Here is a 21,267-nt window from a genome sequence, read left to right as displayed (position 1 = left end):
TGTTGCCTTAATGGCATATTGTGTTTTGTGGGGGGAATTTTTTTCAAGTTAATCAACACTTGTGTACTTCAACTGTGTAATCGCTCGTATGTGCCAGAATTACACACTGTCTAAACTGTGTGTGTCTTGCTGACCATTTTTCTCCTGAGTACTAGACAGTGATGCAGAGATTCAGTTTCCAGGTGGATAAAGTGTAGTGTACACAGCAAGTGCTGTATGTGTTACGTCTGGGTTTCGTAAAATGTTCAGTTACTTCACAGAGCAGGTTATAATTTGATTTAGATTCAGATTTTGTGTGCTAACTAAACGGTTATTTTTTCCCCATTCAGCAATCTGTCTCCCAAATCAGTTTCGATGTGCCAGTGGCCAGTGCATCCTCATAAAACAGCAGTGTGACTCCTTTCCAGATTGCATCGATGGTTCCGATGAACTCATGTGTGGTGAGAGGTCTTTCTTTGAGATTAAAGCTGTCTGCATGCATGCAGGCATTACATTGAAGTGTGTGTATATTGACTGTTACTTCTATGGCTGGCCCTGAGTCTAGGGGGATAGACCCAGCTCTAGCTTGCTGCTAAACTCAGTCCTGCTCTTTCTAAGTTCCTGTCTACACTGTAACAACAGCCCTGTTGGTGGCCTGATTACAACTCACTGGTAGACTTGGAATTCATAGGGCTGCTGCATAGTTCAGGAACACTGTTAAAACAAGGCTTCGCCCCATCTACATTACAAGATCCAAGCTTTAATTATCTCAAGAGATGACTATGTTGTGACCCAGCAAGGTACAGTGAAGATAGGACAAGAGAGCATAGGAGAGACCTTGATTTCCTGGCTGAAATATAATCAGAAGTTCTTATGACCAGAGCTGTTTGTGAGTTATGGCTGAGCCTATGATGAATACTCCATTTTTCCCTTAGTTGTAGTTGGCCCATTATTTTGTCAAATGCTTTGAGGAGCATGGAAGGCATAATGCAAATTCCATTCTGTTCTGCCCAAAACTGCCCCCCCTTTTCCCATCCCACCCTCACCTTCCATGCCTGGGCATACAGCTCATGAAGCTTTTGAATAGCCGGGAGGAGCAAGGACAGCGACTTTCAGCTACAAAGGGGGCTGTTTTAATTGAACGGAGGCAGCTCCTCGTTCTGAAGTGCTGCTGTGGGATAGAAGCAGGAACGCCGCTCTTCTGGGAATCTCATATGAACGAACAAAATCAGTCACCGAGTTTATATAGAGAATGCTACAGAGCATCTAAGAGTGTCAATCTTACAGGGCTAGCTAATTGCCAGTTATTTAATATGTTGGGGATCGGCAAGTTTCTCAAGTGTGAGAGGGAGCTAATAAGGGGTGTTGTGGTGGGTGGGGGAGGAGTGATTGGGAGAAGGAGCCAGGTCGGGGTACCTCACTCCTTCCTCCCCTAGCCTGCATTATCCTACACATCCCATCCCTTTCTGGTTGGTTCCTGACCCACCCTTCCTCATGCTGGGAACCAGCAGTGGGAGGCATGTTTCATTAGCAACCAGGACTAAGAGGTGAGGGCTAGTAGCATGTTGAACAGGTGAGAGTAGGGGGCAGCATTGGAAGGATGAGCTGGGCTTATGAGGCTTTCGACCCATATGGGAGGGTGCTCTTCAAAAGCACAATAGGGGATGGGGCAAGCGAAGGTTGGGAATGTAGGAGAAGCCTCATTAGCGGAGAAAAGAAAGTGGGAGCAGGAAAGGTGGTTGGCATAGGAGAGGAGAAGAGCAATAGAAGATGAATTCATTTGCAAACTCATACCCTGGAAACTTCAGGATGAATATTCTCCTGTTCCCCAATTGTCCCTTCTTCTCTAGCCTACTTAACCCTCTTGCAGCCCTCACCCAATTCCTCCTTCTTAATAATAGTAAAAAGATTTTTTGTGCATTTGACAGCATCTTATGTATAGCCAGTTTTCTTTTTTTTCTGCACTCAGGCCCTGGTCCAGCAATTAAATCTGCACAGCCACAGTTGGTCTCCGTGCAAGTGCAAGGATGCATACACAAGGCCCTGATCCTGCAATCAGATCCTCAGTTAGTTTCTTGCTTGCTGAAAAATGTCTATCGGGGGAACCAAAAAAAAAAAATCTTCTAAAAAATTCAGGACTTAGTGTTCAAAGGATGCTTTTATCGAAACTGGATTTTTTTTTAATTGGCCATTTTAAAACAAATCCAGTTGAGTGCCCCTTTAAAATGATCATCGGATAGGCAGAATGGTTCAAACTCTAATACTGAAGGCTGGATCGATCCTCTGCTGGTGCACATTGGGGATAACACCAATGTCTTCAGTGGTACTACCTTGATTTGCACAAGCTTAGGGTCTGACCCTAACTTTGTGTATTTTTAATTTCTTTGATGCAGACAAACACCATGGGTGGGGGGGGGGGGGAGAGCACACTTCCCTCACCTACCACCTCTGCAGCAATGGTTACGCTAACATGCTATTCCCTGAGCTGTGCTGACATCAGTCATTGACGGTGGAGCGTGAAAATCCTTTTATCATGACATTATGAGATGATAATATAATCTGAAGTAGTTGTTAAATCAGAATAGCTGGAACAAAATGCAGGAAGGATTTTAAAAAAATTGATTTGCCAAATGGAATAGGACAAATGATAAAGCAGCGCAAGAATTTTTATATGATTGCTGAATGGGTTTGATTCAGCCTGTACTTGTTGGCACGCCATGCTAGCATTTGCCTCGTGGCCACATAAGAGATTCTGCAGAATTTAAGATTTCATTTCATTAAAAAAGACTTCAGAGTTTTCTGAGCAGATTCAACTCCTGATTACATCACTGCTGCAGATCTGGCCATAGGTCTTTGACTCAATGATGTGACCCAGTGCAGGATTCATTTAAGGAGAGATGTGAAGTACCCCGCCATTGCCTCGAGAACACATTGTTAACTCTGAAAGTTAATGATACCAATTAATACATTTTAGTGTGTTGGCTATTTCAGTCAGAAAGTCACATATTTTGGGATGGTGGGCAAAGCTGTTCCAACAGCGAAAAAGTCTCATGTTTTAAAGGAACTCGTTCAGCTTGAAATTTAGTCCGTTTTAAAAATTAGTTAGAAGTGGCTTCTGGTACATTTTTAGAGGGCAGAGTGTAGGTGAGGTGAGAAGGTCCCTAATCACTATATGTGGAGGAGAGGAGACGTAAAATCTTGCTCGATAATTCAGAATGTAGAAGGCCTGAGGGACTCTGTGTGTGTGTGAGTGTGAGTGAGAGAGTGTAATGTAAATATTTGCATAGTGCATTGTGTGAATGATTCTATGATCAATCTATCTTGTTCCCCCTGGCCCGGGGTTTTAGGAGCAAGTATGGAGGTTTTTCCGGAGGAGCATCATATACATTAATGTAATGAATTTTTTTTTCTTTTTTTCAGAAAAAAACACATCCTCAGATGAACCTCAACCCCATGTTAGTGCTATTGGACCTGTCATTGGTATCATACTGTCCCTTTTGGTCATGGGAGGAATGTATTTTGTTTGCCAGCGAGTGGTATGTCAGCGCTATGCTGGACCCAATGGACCTTTTCCGCATGAATATGTCAGCGGAACCCCTCATGTCCCTCTTAATTTTATAGCTCCAGGGAGTTCTCAGCATGGCACTTTTACTGGTAAGGACGGTAAGGACCCTGCATTTCATCAGCACTATTATGTTACCTGGATTTTATTTTCACAGGATACTAACTATGGGGCTGTTTTTTGTAGGCACCAAAGCAAGTTAGATGTTGAACGGCCATTGACTTTCAGTGGGACTTCGGTGCTTATCTGCCCATTGGGCCACATTTGCAAATGTTTTCAGGTGCCAAAAGATGCAGATACGTTTCTTTCAGTGGAAGTTAGACACTTTGGTGCTTTTGAAAATTCCATGAGGTGCCTAATTTTTTATTTTTTTAAATCTTCCCCTTAATAGTTACTATGGAGGTCATGGGTATGTTCTTGGGTGTTGCCTCTACAACGCTCTTACCCAAGTTTCATGGTATTTAAACCAGGGCTAGCTGGACCAGCTGGGGGTGTAGGTTAGAGCCCAGGTGCCACTGCCACTCAGACTGGTAACCCACCCGCTTTGCAGTGAGGACTCAGCCTAAATCACTTGAGTGCTGATAACCCTCTGATGCCTTCCCACGATTGCCCTGGGTCCCCAGAAGGACAGACAAGTTTTTCCACAATTCACTGTGAAAGAATAGCAGAGCTGCTGAGCTCACAACAGCACGTAGAACTGCAGGATATGCCCCCAGAAGCCCTCTAGAGAGACAGGCGAATGCTGCCCCAGTGAGGACACAGTAAATTAGATATGGCTTTGCAGTGTGACTGCTTATACCTGGAAAAGGCAAACCCAATGTTCAGACCCAGGTGCTAATCGCCTGGGCTAACTCTTTAGTGAAGACATACCCCTAGGTTTAATTGCTGGCTCCATTGAAGCCAGTGGTGCTATGACCATTTATACCAATGGAGAATCTGCCCCTAGATATTAGAACTATGCAGGAAGAAGGAAGCATGGGCTGTGAGAGCACGACAGCTCCAAAAGGGATACATGCCACCAGATATGATTGATTGTAAAAATAATGTAAGTTGTGTGGGCTGCATCTCTATGAATGAAACACCATGTTTTCCATGGGTACTTCATGGATGGCAAAACCTTCCCAAATAACTTCTAAACCAAATGATTCCCTGATCATCGAAGAGGCTGATATTGTACCATATACCCATTATGAAAACTGTCCTCTTGAGGTTTTTATGGAGACAAAACCTGATCAGAATTTTTTTTTCCCCCATGGAAAATGTTGACAAAACTGGGGGGGAGGGAATTGCTTTTGTAAATATTTTTCATGGAAAATGTGGCTTTTGGGGCAAAATATCCAAAATAGAAATCTTTTGGTTGTCAAGCTTTTATTTTCTCTATGAAATACTGAAATCTTCTGTAGAAAGCAGATGCTTCTTGCAAAAAAAAGGTCTTCAAAAACCCAATTTTTGGTCAAAAAACAATTTAAACAGAAAACTTTTGACCAGCCCTCATGGGGAGACTCCTTTATCGTCCAGCTGCTGTCAGTCACTAGCTCAATGCAACAGTGAGTGATACATTAAATTAATTTATTTTAAAGTTGTGACTTTGGATTGTGACATTGTAACTTTCAAAGTAGAGGATCATGAACCAAATAATCCATGCATTGGCAAGAAGACTTGAGGAGGAAGCTATAAAATGGAGTTGTACTCTCGGCTGGTAGCAGAAGAAAGATTTTGTTCTTAATAAGAAAAGTAAATGAGCTTTAAATTAACAAGACTACTTTCTCAGACAATGAGGGCTAATGGAGCTACATTGATTCACATCAGCTGAGGATCTGGCTCCAATACAATGGCAGATAAGATTGTAGTTACCTAATCATGTATCCCTGTCTTGTTCTGGTTCCGTGCAGGCATCTCTTGTGGAAAGTCTATGATTAGCTCCATGAGCCTCATGGGAGGAAGTAGCGGTGCCCCTCTGTATGACAGAAACCATGTTACTGGAGCCTCTTCTAGTAGTTCGTCCAGCACTAAAGCCACTTTCTACCCACAGGTAAGTCTTGAATATGTGTCCAACAGGAGATAAAGGGCCTCCCATTTCTGTCCAAAAAATGGACAGATTAAAACTTGTGCTATTAGAGAAATGCTAATAAAGACTGTCTTGGATCATGTCATTTAGCAGTGGGGAAATCCAATACTCACTGAATTCAATAGAATGGCTTCCATTTATTCCAGTGAGCATTGCATCGTGCTCGTGGGCTTTACCTTTATCTTTATTATTAAAAAGATGCTCTTCCAGGACATTCCTGTGCATTTTTTTTTTGTATGGGTGTTCTTACCAGCCGAGTACTTGTAAATATTTGGTCCTCTGTCTCTGGTGAACTCTGTCACTGACCTGATGATGTTTGGCACTGCATAATCCCACAAGCATGCACAGGAGTGAGAAAACAAACAAAACACAGCCGGGTGGAAGAAAACACTCAAAAACTAAGCTTGGCTCACTATTTATCCAAAGTGTTCAACTTCAATTCAGAAAACCAAATGCAAGCACCAGAAAAACAAAGTGGCACCACTGTATGTCACTGAAGCTTAAAACGTTTTGTGGTTTTTCAGGTGTCTGGTTCTGGATTTTACATGATTTCCTGCTGGAAAATGAGATTCTTAGTCCCTAAACCAAATTTCCATAAGTGAGGAAATAAGCCTGTAGAGGTTAGGAAATGAAAAGGGAGAGATGCATGATAAAACCCAATGAGGAAGGGGCATTGGTGACTTTATGGGAGAGGGATGCAGAGGAGGTTATTTGCACCAACATCTTGTTGTACAGTTGTTTTGTTGCTTCTCAGCATCACTGAGCAAGCAATACATACATTTACTCTTCCGTTTACATGAGCTTTCAGAGCCAGCCTCTATAAGCATTAGAAGGACTTTGACAAATATGATTAAGATGGTCCAATACTGCAGTCGAGAGCCAAATTAGTATGTAAAGGGAGGGGGGTGTACACATGTTTACATATAAACAGGTAATACATTATAATAAATCAAAAAGAATTTGGAAGCCGATATATATTGTTCTTGTGTCTAGCAGTAACTATAATCTTATTTCTTAATTTTTAAGGGGGTAGGTGGGTGAGGGAAAATTGTGAATACAACTGAACTGTCTATTGGTTCCTGCAATACAGAAAACCTTGGTTTGATTTCTTTTCCTCGTTCGTCACTCACTAGGCCAACAAAGGAGTGAGTCAAGAGTCTGTAAAGATATTTGGAACTCCAACATAGCAGCCCTTTTAATTCAATATTAGTGGAGGAAGGAAAACCAGCAGGATTTGCTGGTCAACTTTATGGTAGATAAATGGTGCACACATGGGTGTCACCTACTGATTAAAAATGTAAATGGTTTACATATGTAAATCTAAATGAGCAAGGAAGCCTAAGAGCTGGTCTGTGAACAGGTTTTATATTGCTGTAACTATATGGTATGCATCTGATGAAGTGAGCTGTAGCTCACGAAAGCTTATGCTCTAATAAATTTGTTAGTCTCTAAGGTGCCAGAAGTCCTCCTTTTCTTTTTATGGATACAGACTAACATCGTTGCTACTCTGAAACCAGTTTAGAAATTGATACAGTTGAAGTGGTACAGGCCTCTAGTGTGGATAAAGTTATATAGGCATAAAGGTGCTTATATTGGCATAGCTCATTCTTCTAACTTCAGGGATTGTACCACTTTAAATATATCTGTTTCAAAACTGATATAGTTAGAGCAATACAAAACCTGTGTGTAGTCAGGCTCTAATTGTTCCTACTTTGTTGTTATCCTTCGCTGTGTTAATTGAGGCCACTTAAAAAGCACTAAACAGATAATCTGCAAACACAGGTCTGATATTTGAAGCACTGGGGACGAAGAGTTATGGCCAGAGATCTGATGAGTGGAGAGGGGAAGAAGTGTGGTGTGCTTTAAGCTTTGCTGCTGATCCCAGTCTCTCCATGTCATTTCAGAGTTGGTGGGCACTTCTGCTAAAATGATCAGCAGCGATATACTGAACAGTGCTAACATTTAAATTGCCACTAGCTAGCAGGGGCAGACTGGACAAAAAAATAAGTGGTTGTATTCTCCTACACTACTGCGCTCTGCTCCAGTCACAATGCAAGCTCTGCCTAAACAAGACATCAATCAGAGCAGATCGTGCAGCTCTTTGTGTACCTCCCACTATCACAGAGGTCCACAACAACTGAGCTCCCCATGCAAGCCACCACTTGTAACATAGTCCTCGGTTGAGTCATCTGCAGGGATAGAACACAGGTTCTCGGGATATAAAATCTGAACCTTTACTGCTTGAGCTAATGGACCAGCTACATTAGCTTGGAGGCTGTGGCAGGCTCATAAACTTCTATGTTCAGCCTAGCCACTAAATGGGACCAAAGAGTCACACTGTGTTAGTTTGGGTTTCATTAATTCTATGAAGCAGGAAGATAGCTAGTGAGCCTGTTCACTGAAGTCACAGACAGATTAACTGCTCCAAAAACCCATTATGCTGCAGCACAAAGAGAGGCCAGCAAGAGGTACTTTGCCTCCACCATATTGTCCGGATTTGTTTTGAACTGTGGCCATTTTAGTCAATCCAAGCTGCCTTCACTTGGTACCTGATTCAAGTACCTCCAGACACAAAGAAATTTCCAGTTGCAGGGAGGAAAAAATCGAGTGGATTTGGGCCAGGATGCCTGGTTTTATGAGCACAGAGGGGATAAATGTAAGGTAATATCTGGTTGAGTTAGGCCAGTGCTCCTCACTGAAGTATTGAGGTGCTGGGGGTCCTTTGTTACACACCACCTCCTTCAGACCCTCATCTGTGAAGGCCTGTGGGGAACAACAGGGTTCATGGCTGGGGGAGACTGAGTGTCTCCCTTGGGGAAGGCGGCATGCCAGATTCTCTTAAGGAAGCTGTTGTGAAGCCTTTACTCAGTAAACCATCACTTGACCTTGACTCTCTGGCCAGTTATGATCTGGTAGCTAATCCCCCAGTTTTAGTTTAAAATTACAGAGAGAGGCTGTGGCACGACAACTCTGAGCTTCTAGCTGTCTCTGGTCGTCTTCCTAGTTATTCTGGCTATGGCACAGACACATGAGAGGTGTTGATGGATGTTCTCCTGGCAATCGATAAAGATCAGGGCCAGATCTTCATCTGGTGCAAATCAGCATAGTTCCATTGAAGTCGATGGGGCGAGGCCAATTTACAGCAGTTGAGGATCTGGCCACAGGCATCAAAGCTAACGTCAGTGAGATCTGTTGTCTTTAATATGAATTGTGAAGTGTTGTTGACTCAGCTGATAACTCTAGTAGGAGTAGATGGAGCTGCTCTTGGATGTGTCTGTTCCTTTCTTGCTAAGCATTCCCAGAGGGTACTCTTGGGCAATCGTTCATCATGCCTTAAGATGTAATTGTGTGGAGCTCCATAGGGCTGTGTCTTTTCTCCCTTCCTGCTACCAAGGCTGTTGGTAGGGTTAGTGTGGAAGTGTTGTGGTGGTGCTTTCCCCCTGAGTTAATACTGATGAAATACCCCAGCTCAACGTTGAGACCACTGTGCTGGTGGAAGTGCAGTTTTTCAGATGTAGCATAAAACTGAGGTCCTGGTCACTTGTGATAATTAAAGTTCCTTTGGCATTTTTAATAAGAATACAGATGTTAATCAAACTCCTGCTCGAATAAAACGTGCCGTTTCAGTGGATACATCATTCCTCATCTCCCTGTGGTGCAGTGCTAAAGAACTGCTTCCTTTTACCCCAGAAGTAGCTGTATTTTAGTGGTGACTGAAGTGATCCCTTATCTACTTTATAAGGGTGTGGAGGCTTAACACTGTATTTATAAATCCTCTTCAGATCCTTGGATGAAAGGCACAAAGCGTATCATTTTATCTGTGTTTTATTAGTGCTGAAGATCATATTTCTCTTTCCCCTGACAGCGGGGGAGGAGGGATTGGGTGTATATCGAAGATGGTAATGAATACCTAGCGGCACATTCCCATCTTGCTGATCAGTGATTTATGCATGTCACTCCACTGGGAGGCAAGGATGTACCCATTACTATTGTTGTTCAATTGAACTGTGCTAGAAAGAACATGAAATACATGAAGTGTTACTGCTCACTTTGTTCCCCTCTAAAAATGAAAAGACTGGAATATTTAAAAACAAAAATGGGGAGGGAGGGTGGAGTGGGGATTTCCACTGCATGTTTCCACTTAAACTTGAAGCATAATCAATGCTATTTTCTTAAGGGCTGCCAACAATTAATTAGTCATTTTTTTGGGTGCAGGATGGGGGAGATTTTAAGCATTCATGGCTAATAGCTTCTTTGCATTGCTGACCTTGTCAAACTGATGTGATTTAAAAATAGTAGTAAAAAAAGTTACCGGGAAAACATGGAGTGAACTAGTCGTAGTAAAGGAACTCAAGCTTCTGGATGTGGCATTGATTGGGACAGGGTGAGGGTTGGGGTGGAGGAGGCTCCAAGTCTGACAAGGAAGAGATCTGTCTTTATGTTCATAAATAAAGGAAGCTCTTGAAGGCACTAGGTGGAGACTCTGGAAAACTGGGTTCAGTTCCCGGCTCCATCATAGCTTTCCTGTGTAACACTGGACAAGGCACTTAACCTCTCATTTACATAGTAGGGAACCGTAACTCCCTCCGCTGCAGGAATCAGTGGCTGAAATTCTGTGGTCTGTGCTATGTCTAGGCTAGAAGATCACAGTGAACCCATCTGGCCTTAAAAAAAAATAAATCTATGAATCCTTATGAAGCTACATGTAAAAACAAGGAGAGAAGGCTAGACTATGGGTGAGATAATAGCAACCTATGGGAGATATTTTTATACTGTTTTTCACTGTCTTTCTAAGTATTGTTCCATAATGAGTTAAACTGAACCTCTGCCTTATTTGTTCTTAACATCCACAGATTTTGAACCCACCTCCTTCCCCAGCCACTGATCGCTCTTTATATAACACAGAGATGTTCTATTCCTCAAACATTCCTTCAACAACAAGATCTTACAGGTACTGATCAAATGGAAAGCTTGGCATTTTCTTAGGTTGAGGTCTCTTTGGTTTTGTGCCTAGGAAAAAAACCAATCTTGTTCAAAGCTTTATCTTTTAAAGGAGAAAAGGGGGTTGTTTTTTCCCTCTTTGATCAAATGGCATGTCAGACCGTGGTTACTCTTGTTACTATATCAAACACCCACTTTATTTGTTCATTTCTGAAAAATGAAAACATTCTGCGAGTGATTAGTTGAGGCAGTAGAAATGGGGTCTAGAGCTTTTCACTGCCAGGTTGCTGGTTATAATCCAGCCAAAATAGACTGTATCACCTGACGACAGTTCAGCACCCTGTGTAAAACAAGAGAAGTGGTTCTAGTTTGTGGCACCTAATTCCCTGATGCTCCTTTGAAAATCCCATCTGTAACATCTGTGCTTTGGAGGTCTTCACTCCAGCACCTTTCACCTGCATTTAAAATTCATGCAAAGTATTTTTTTTAAGACATTTGAACACTGCTAACACTGAGCTGTTAACTTTTCAGACCCTACCTTATACGAGGGATAGCTCCGCCCACGACACCATGCAGCACAGATGTGTGCGACAGCGACTACACCACAAGCCGGTGGAAGGCCAACAAATACTACATAGATCTAAATTCAGACTCAGACCCTTATCCCCCTCCCCCCACGCCTCGCAGCCAGTACATGTCGGCAGAAGAAAGCTGCCCTCCATCTCCCGCCACAGAGCGAAGCTACTTTCACCTCTACCCCCCTCCGCCGTCTCCTTGTACAGACTCCTCATGACCTTAATAGAAGGAACTTGTCTTTTACTGTAAATATTTTTAAATATGAACAAAGATTAAAATATATTTTATGATTTTAAAAATAAATAGGGGTGGGAATTTAAAAAAAGAAAATGTGAATAAAAATGAATGGGGTGGGGCTGTGAAAATGTGTACAGTGGAAGAATATTTATAAATTTGATTTCTTTTTAATTTAATTTCCATTCTTTTGTGCCATAATTGCCTTTTTTAAATTGAAGTCAGGAAACTGATTTGACATCCAAGGGACTGGGGGAGGGGGGAGGAAAGGATGAGGATGTTGAGCCTTTGTGGGTTTTTTAAAGTCCCCTTTTTAATGCTGTAAAATGTATGTCAATGTGACACCAAAGGGAAAACAAAAACAAAAAAAAAGAGGCTCCTGGGAGGGGCATGCTAAAAAGAAGCTGAGAGGCTGAATGACAAAACTTGTCTTACGGTTATTCGAAAAAAAAGAAAACAAAAACTATTTTGTTTCAAAAAATAATTTGTTCACTGCCAAAAAATTAATAACCAAATTATATATTTTTGTTTAGAAAGTTGAATGAAAACAAACAAACAAACAAAAACCTCCCTCCTGAATGTTCCAGTTTGCAAACAAGCCAGTTGCTTCCCAGAGGAACCCAGGCACTAAAAGAGGCCAAGATTTTGAACCTTGCACTCTATTCACTCAGCACTAGTCACTCTTTCCAGTTCGACGTGATGAAACAATCTCCTCCATCATTCCCTAGCAGCCACTTCACTCTAGGTGGGCATGGGACCACAGAGCCATTCCTAGAGAGATTGTGGGGGTCAGCCAGGAAAGGTCTGTTATAGCTAAGTTAGTGTCCTCTTTCCTGAAAAATGGTAGCAGTTCCATCACCTGTTTCTGAAGTCTGGAATTTATAGTCAGTTCTGTGTATATATAGCTCCTGCCCCTGTATTTAGCTCAGCAAATTGCTCTAGTTCCAGATGTCTGGATCCCAGAGTGTGGTGTTCCAGTAACATGCCAGCTCATATTTACTTCAATAGGAAAGTTTTAAGATTAAATATGTGGGAAACTAAATATGTATAGAGGTAGAACAAAAAAAACCCACAAGCAAACAAACCCCCACACATTAAAATGCATGTGATTTAGTTAGGGTCCTATGAAAATTTGCTAGAAAATGAGTTTAATTTTACCAAAAGGCAGCAAAAATAAGGACTTTTTAATTTTTTTTTCTTTTTTAAAATTAACTCTTCACATTGTAGAAACTGCTGTAATGCCAAGACAACACCACAAAAGAGACCTGTTTCAGGCATTTAACATGTAGCACTTATCACAGGGGTTCTCAGACTGGGGGTCGGGACCCCTCAGGGGGTCACAAGGTTATTACGTGGTGGGTCGCGAGCTGTCAGCCTCCACCCCAAACCCCGCTTCGCCTCCAGCATTTATAATTGTGTTAAATATAAAAAAGTGTTTTTAATTTATAAGGGGGGGGTCATACTCAGAGGCTTGCTATGTGAAAGGGGGCACCAGTACAAAAGTTTGAGAACCACTGACTTAACAAGCTGCTAGCTGGGCGGCTATCAGTTCCTTTTACCAAATTTACAGACATGAACTATATTTCTCCTTGCTATAATCCAAGGGCTCTACTGTTGCACAGTGCTTTTAGAAACTGTCCTTACGACAGCAGCCATAATGTGGACATGTAGTCAAGACACTTGAGAAAAAAACTGGATAATACAGATCTGCACCTGTTTTTTACAGCTGCTGAAGAACAGGTGCAGTCAGCCTCTGTCAGACTTAACAGCATTGACAGAAATGAAACCTTTTCGTTTTTGAACTCTCAAGTTGGATTTTTATTTTAGCAAGCTTCACCCCCCAACCCGAGAGCAATAGAGAGATCGAGTGAGCAAGAGGGAGGGGAATCCTCCAGCTAAGGGCCAAAATTCTTCACGTGCATCCTCAGTGTGGATTTAAACTCCAAACATTCTGATCCTGCTACATTCTCAGATCTCACTGTCTGCTCTTCCTATCCACATGGATCCGAGAACAGAATTTTGCTCACTGTGATTGTCATTTTATTAAAAGTCTGAGAAGGAGCTTGGGTTTGTTAGCTTTGTAAAATCCCTAGCCTCTCTGATTTGGATTCAGCTCAGAGAAGAGGCCCTTTGTTTGCATGGAGAAAAACAGAGCAAAGTATTAAGAGTTTAATTTTGCAGATCAACCCTATACTAAAAACACTGCAAAATGGATTTTTCCATGAACATTAGCTGTTCTGCAGTATGTCAGGAGAGAGGAGGTCATGGTGTCTGTTAACCTAGAGTGACTCTTGGCAGATCTCTGGAAAATGGTGTGCGCTGTTTGGCTGAATGAGGATCAAATTTCATGTCACCATGTTTAAGTCAACTAAATTGTAAATAGAAATCCATGGGATATTTTACATATAATATCCCTCATCTAAAGAAGAGCTTACACCAGTTGGAGACTACAGTCCAGTTATGTATTTTTCTCACATCACTGTATTTGTGTGTGTGCTCATTGTTCCTCATTTGTTAATGAATTCATAATTTTAGTAATGTCACTTTATAGCTCTTGCTTAGAAATATGCAATGTTACATTTCCTGTATCCTTGCGATGATTCTGGATGTGAGATTACATGGATTATATTTTTGATAAACCACTGTTCATTTAAAAAAGAACCACATTTTTTTTTAAATCTTAACCCCACTTAATAGGAAATAAGTTTTCAGATCATAAGGTTTGGGGTTGAGTTTAGGGAAACTGTAGGAATTTTGCTCAGACTTTGAGTTATCTTGACGGTCAAATTCAGAACTGACTCTGGGAAACACTTCTGGGTATGTATGAATAAACAAAGCATATACAGTGCTTGAAAACAGCTTTCAAATTTCAGTTGGAAGAGCAGAGCCTTTTGCTGTGATGACCAGTTTACTGAGGAATGATCTTATTTGAGACACTGGATGATGGTCAATATCTGAGACTGAGTTTTTGGAAGTCCTGCCCTGCTTTATTATTATTATGGGCTTAGTTATCGATCCTAAAAAGAACTTATTTAAGAATTAAACATTTTGTTTAAATGGAATGTAAAGTATTACTTCTAAGTGCTGGAGACTGTGTACATCTTACACAGGGTTCCCACACTGCCAGTACCCTAGAAAAGATGTCATATTTCAGTAAGAGGGGCCCCTGCTTCCTGGAAATACGATGCAGCTTGTTCCTGTGAATGTACTTCCAGCCTTTTGAATTTCAGGCACCTCAACTTAGCAAAACAGGTGCTATTTTCCTCTGGATCAGACTGACAGAGAACTGGAGAGAAACTGTTAAATGTAAATAATCGGTTATGGCCATTGGATATTGACCAAGCAGAAAATAAAATGTGCGGAGTGTTTTTTCGTCGTTTGTATGTCCAGTTTTATTAACCAAGTGTGCCTTGGGAAAGATGACAACAGTGTTTGCAGAGAAAGGACTCTTAAAATCTGCAGGAAGATGCATGTGTTTGGATTGCCTTAGTTTGAGCAGTTGTGGTCTTAAATCAATTTAGCCTGGTGTTTTTCATTTTCCTTGTGATCATTATTATTCAGTGTTGCAGTATGGTAGCACTTCAGCCAGTTTAAGTTAAGACAGACCCCTGTGTCTGGTGTGTAACTAGTAATGGGCAAAGGATGTAGTTAATCCTGTGCCATATTTAACAGACAGGTGTACTAGGAAAGTGGAGAGAGAATGAAAGAGAGAGAGACTCTATTTACACTTATAAAAGGAACTATCTTATGTGGTTGCTACACTGAGATTTGCCCTGGTTACAACTGTTGATATAGATGAAGCAGGGTAATGCCATAGTGTAGACAGGCAAAGCTGCTATAAATCATAGCTTACACGAGTGAAGTTATTCCCGTTTCAAGCAAGACTATGGTGCATCAGGGCAAATTGTGGCTTACATTGGTTCAGCTAGATGGGTGGCCAACCACCCCTGGTTGAAATTCCCAGTAAAGATAAGGCCTTTAGTCGACAGAGTCTGTTGTATGAGTCCCAGTGCACTTACCAATTACCACTGATATAATTTGCCCTTCTTGTTTACCCTGAGCATTTTGAAAAGTCTCCTCTGATCCCAGTTACTCTGATGGGCATTACACTGAGCCAATCCAAGTGAGTAGCTGTGCTTGTAATTGAGCTACAACTGATCTCCATTAAGGTCAGGAAATGAAAACAGAAGGCGGCCATGTTCCCAATAATTAAAAACACACACAAGTGCTCGGCATGGAGCCCTGAATTTGAAATATCATTTTTGATGTTAGGCAGGACTGAGGGACATCGTATAAATAATATCCTTATTTGGACAGAGCATTGTATGCAAGCCACAGCCAAAGGGGAAAGGTGGTTTACAGGGTCAATTATTCAACAGTTTATAGATTTAAATAATTTTGAATATGTTCCTCAGTAAAAATTTGTCTCGAACACAAAAGATTGAAAGAAAATTTGTCTACAGAGAAGGCAAGTTTAACTGGCCACCGAATAACCAATAATCCTGGCTACAGAAAACTCACTGTGAAATGTCCAAGAATTCTAATGCAGCTCGTCTCTTAGACGTAGCAAATACTGCATTTTGGTTTCTTTTTGTTATGTTGTTACATTAAAAACCCTTGGGCCATTATTCTGATTTTACTTAACAATAAGGTATCAGTTTTATATTTTAAAATGTAAGAGGTATCTGAAATGAATACTAATATACATAAACATTTTGTAGCTCCTGTAATTTGTTTCCTTGCTCTGCTTTCTGTAAATACCTTGTTGTAACTAGTATTCTTTTCTTTTTTGGGACTGGCCAACAGCTCTGTGGCATTATGACCCCACTTGAGAAGGTTCTGAAATAGCCCATCGCCCCTTGTCTGTGTTGGACCTAAGGGTAGGGCTGGTGGAAATGAGTCTGATACAATAGTCCTCTGCCCCCCAAATTAAAATCCAGCAGTCCCAGGTCCAAAGAGCCCAGATTTACTTCCAAGCTCCCACGGCAATACCCTGCCAACTCTTAGGTGGTCTGTGGATATTACTGAGCTATAATGACCAAGGACCTGATCCTGACTGATTTCAGTGGGGAGTTAAGGCCCTGATTCTGCACCATTGACTTCAGTGGGCAAAGAAACAGACTGCTAATGCACTGAAGGCCTCACTGATCAATCCCAAGCAGAACTTTTCGATTGACCATCAGGTATGGAGACATGTCTGAATTGTGTTTTCAGAGACAGAAAGCAAATCTGAAACTTGGGGTAGGTGACTGACTAATTCACCAGCACTGTATGTTTCTGAAAATCAAATACTCAAACTGAAGCACCTGTCTCTAGATCAGAAACATACTATGTTCTCCTAGTGCAGTGATCATCCGTACTTCTTCAGTGTGTGGGGGTGTGGGTGTCAGAGGGAGAGGTACTCCAACTTAATTTGTACAATGTATTTGCAGAAGAACACTGTAAATATGTACTGAAGTACTTGGTTGCAATTAGAAACAAAATACTTGTGATATCAAATGAAATATATCAGTCTCATGCAGATAAAGTAAAATTGCTTAAAGCAGGAGCAGTGCTTTGCTGTTGTACGTGAAATTTGGAGGGCATTGTAAAGAGAAATCTAACCCAGACAGCTCTTTTTTATCTTATCTAAATATACCGCAATTGCTGCTAATGTAAATGTACCTGAATATACAAAGATTACCAAGAATTGTTACGATAAAAAGAATCCCTCACGTCAACCTTTTATATTTATATTAAAATATGTATTCTGCAAACAATCTACATAGTGTAGCTTTATATTTGTATCATTTTGTAGAATTCATCGTCACAAAAGAAAACCAAACCAACATTTTAGTGCCTTGGATATTTTAAACAGCTCAGCATATTGACGGGGAGAAAACGACGCCTTAAATTAAGTGCCCCAGTATCATTTCTTAATTGTGCCCCAGAGGCTAGTTTTTATAAAGTAGTGTAACAGTGTGCTTTTGTGCCCCATTCATTCCAGACATGCCCATATTATGGAATAAAATTAAATTTATTTTGTATTTCGTAATGTGGACTCTAATAAGAAATATTTGCTCCAAAAATATCAATGTAATTAATCTGTAATATTCTGTGATTTTTTTTTTCAGTTGCATTTTTTAAAGTGATTTTCGGCTACTTATCTGCCCCTTTTGTAAGGTCAGATTTCCATAATTTTATATAAATATGGAGTTATGCTATCAAAATACATGATGTTAATTTAAACAAACCCCAATAGTTTGTTTTAGGTACTTTTGATTAAATTAACATTTTCAAGTTGTCACTAAAATGTTTTTTGTCATTAATACCATACAAATTAAGTCCTTGAATCAGAAACCAATTAATTATTAAAAATTATTCTGCAGAGTATGGTTTTCTAGCATTAACATAATGAAAAAGAGCTCAAATTAGCCTTTCAAAAAACTACTTTATGTGGAAGGCTTTCAAAGCCAATAAACAAACCATTTAAATATTAATCATTTTCAGTTCGTGACATTGCAAGTTGTGATGTTTCTTCAGGATACCAATACCTTTGTTTGAAGTTTTGTGTATAAATAACTGTAAAGTTAACAAACTCTGCATTTGTATGATAGATTTTGTGGATTTTGTTTTGTAATAAAATATTTTTAAAAGGATTTGTTTGGCAGCTCCATGATCTGCTGACAACAGTGAATCCCAGTGGGACAACTGATTGGATTTTTACAGCTTTGGATGACCCAGCAGTTGAGTAAAGGGTGGTATTCATTTTATGTTGTATGAAATTCAAGATTCACGATAACATATTAAGCTAGGGTAGGGGATACCCATGAAAAGCACAGCCCTGTCCACACCTGAATTAAAACTGTGATATAGCTATAATTGTGCTGAGAGATATATACACATTACCATGGTTTTCCTGCCAAGAGTGAACAGGGATTTTTTTTTATTTTAGACTTGTGCTATACACTAGTTAATAGGGATAGTCTATACGCCACGATTTGACTGTAGAAAAATGCAATGACCTCATTCACAAGATCAGGGGAAACCCAGCTACATTCTACAATAGAAAGAGCAGCTGTGTTTAAATCTGGCTGTAGCTAGCAGTTTGGGGCAGGGGGCGGGGGGGTTAATGATGAACAGCAAATGAGATTCAAAAATGTTGAGTTTGTGCCCTTTTATGTATTCTTTTATTAAGAAAACATTCAAGGATGTTTATTTTAAGGGAGTGGGAGGTTCTTCCTAATTTAACCTGAGATATACCAGGCATGCCAAGCTCAGTCTGCCCTAGCTTTGCTGGAACACATGTAGAAGGTCACAGAGATGAGAAGTGTCATACCTTAATTGAAGAGACAGGGTTTTAAATCTTTAACTATGATATCCTTTCTCCCAAGTGTATATTAAACATTGGCGTTAATAACTATTGAGAATCCCTTCCCCTCACAATTGCTCAGCTTTCTTTGTGGTGTCAATATTTCACTAGTTCTCCAGTCATCTTTCTCCTTTCAGTTCTTCTTAAATCACATAGTGGGGAAAAAAGTACATAAGCTTAATTTTTTCCTTAGCTGGGTCACCTTTAAGTTCCCCCTTTCAATACAAATAGTGATGTAAAATGGAACAGACATGTTGTAACTATGACCTAACTCAATTGTAATAATCATGGTTGCATACTGAGGAATATCACTATCAGTACTTATTTGGTCCCTAAACTGTTATCTGAGCACCTCTCCTCACCCCTGTGAGGTAGAACTGTGCTATTGTACCCAATTTACAGACGTAGGACTGAGGCACAGAAACTATGTGAGTTTCCAAAGATCACACAGGAAGCCTGTACAGAGTAAAGAATTGAATCCAGGTTTATTGAGTCACAAACTAGTGTCAGAACCAGTGGACATCCTTCCTCCCACCTTCCCCTATTGCAATAATAAGAAGAGTGGGGAGGTTGTAGTACTTCTGTATTTGGCATTAATGCGACCACTATTTATATATTGTATCCAGTTCTGGTGTCTAAAATGCAAGACGGATGTTGATAAAATGGAGCAGTTTCAGAGCAGAGCCAGGAGAATGATTAAAGGATTGGAAAACCTGCCTTTATAGTGATAGACTCAAGGTGCTCAATCTATGTAGTTTAATAACAAGAAGATTACAGGTGACGTGATCAGTCTGGAAGTAGTGACATAGGGAACAAAAATTTGATGATGGGCTCATGAGTCTAGCAGGCAAAAATATAACAAGTTCCAATGGCTGAAAAAATTCAGACTAGAAATAAGGTGCAGTTTTTTAATAATTAGAGTAACTAATCACTGGAAAGTCAGGGAAGTCCTAAGGGGTGGCCAACCTGTGTCTCCGGAGCCATATGCAGCTCTTCAGAAGATAATATGCGGCTCCTTGTATAGGCACCGACTCCGGGGCTGGAGCTACAGGTGTCAACTTTCCAATGTGCCGGGGGGTGCTCACTGCTCAACCCCTGGCTCTGCCACAGGCCATGCCCCCTTCCCTCCCCTGAGCCTGCCGTGCCCTCGCTCCTCCCTCTCCAAGCCTCCTGCACACCATGAAACAGCTGATCAGGAGGGGAGGGGAGGGGAGGGAGGGAGGGAGGGAGGGGGCGGGGCTGCCAGTGGGCGGGAGGCACTGGGAGCAGGGCAGGCAGGGAAGCTGATGTGGAGGCTGCTGATGTATTACTGTGGCTCTTTGGCAATGTACATTGGTAAATTCTGGCTCCTTCTCAGGCTCAGGTTGGCCACCCCTGTCCTAAGGTCTGAGTTATACAGGAGGTCAGACTAGACGATCACAGTGATCCCTTCTGGCCCTATAATCTATGAATAAGCACCACACTAGCGCCAGTGTTGAGATCATACAGAGGTGAAAACTCAGTGGAGGCCACTTGGGTTTTTAAAGGTATTTTTCTTTCACCCTGTGACGGAGTCACCGAGGCGATGCTTTGGAACGACTCCATATGAAGCCAGTCAGGACTCTGGGGGAGCATGCCTCCTCTCTTTGAGCATACTGTCTCCAGGGCAAGAAGCTTACACAGCTTTGACCTTCCTGGGTCTGACCTCAGAGCATTCAGCATCCCCTTCCACACCAGAGGGCCCTGCACCCCAACTCTGCAGTCAGACATGACTCTCAGCCAGCGTAAAATGGAAGGTTTATTAGTTGACAGGAACACAGCGTAGAACAGAACTTGTCAACACAGAAATCAGTGACTTTCATCCAAGTCCATCTTGGGGAGTCCTGGGCCAGATAGCCTGGACTCCCCTTCTTTTAATCCCCCAAGCAGACTGACAGCTTCCAGCAACCCAACCTCAGATACCCCTGTTGCTCCTCCCCTTGTGTCACTTCCCGGGGAAAGAGTCACCTGGTTGCATCCCCCTCCTGGGTCTCAGGTTATGAAGGGCACCAGTCATAGCATACATGTAAACAGCTGGAACAGTCTCACCTGCCCCAGAGGTCTCAGCCAAAGTCACACACCCCTATTCCCACTACTGAGGTATTGGTGCAGCACACAGGGAAACTGAGGCACACATTCATGCAAAACAGTAAAACTCACATAAGCTCAAAAGTGATTCCTGCAGAGAAGAGAATTATTCTTCCCAACTACCTAAGTGAACAAGAGCATATCTTTCAGAAGACACTTAGTGTTCTTAGTTCAGGAATTGTACCAGACTGAAAGCCCATGGACACTGGAATCATGAATGTTGGACTGAGATTCACTCACTCAGCAGATAGGGCTAACAAATATTTACTAAGGCAAAGCACTCAGCAAGTAATGATCAATTACTCACAAGTAGGAAACTCATCAGGACCATCTCATCAGAAGTCACCTCCAGCACCAAACAATGCAGTTTCAACTTCCCTTTGTTACACAAACATTTATAACATTTAGTTAACTTTTCTTTACATATGTATCAGTCTCTCATTTCCATGT

The 21,267-nt window shown here is 41.3% G+C and overlaps 1 protein-coding gene across 2 annotated transcripts in view; it reads left to right on the top strand.

Moving 5' to 3' along the window:
* Positions 1-17,948, top strand: part of LRP5 (LDL receptor related protein 5) — a 252,541-nt gene extending 234,593 nt beyond the window's left edge. For both annotated transcript variants that reach the window (XM_074954716.1, XM_074954714.1), the window contains 5 exons: positions 330-440; positions 3,400-3,642; positions 5,434-5,573; positions 10,463-10,560; positions 11,082-17,948. In XM_074954716.1, coding sequence (XP_074810817.1) covers positions 330-440; positions 3,400-3,642; positions 5,434-5,573; positions 10,463-10,560; positions 11,082-11,343 — 854 coding nt within the window. In that variant the 3' untranslated portion in view covers positions 11,344-17,948. The remainder of the gene's footprint in view (positions 1-329; positions 441-3,399; positions 3,643-5,433; positions 5,574-10,462; positions 10,561-11,081) is intronic.
* The last annotated feature ends 3,319 nt before the right edge of the window (positions 17,949-21,267 follow it).

The sequence above is a fragment of the Natator depressus genome, chromosome 6 (genome assembly GCF_965152275.1).
Source record: "Natator depressus isolate rNatDep1 chromosome 6, rNatDep2.hap1, whole genome shotgun sequence".
In the NCBI taxonomy this organism is placed as follows: domain Eukaryota; kingdom Metazoa; phylum Chordata; order Testudines; family Cheloniidae; genus Natator; species Natator depressus.
Note: the sequence above shows the minus strand (reverse complement) of the source record. Positions and strands in the feature narration are given on the sequence as shown.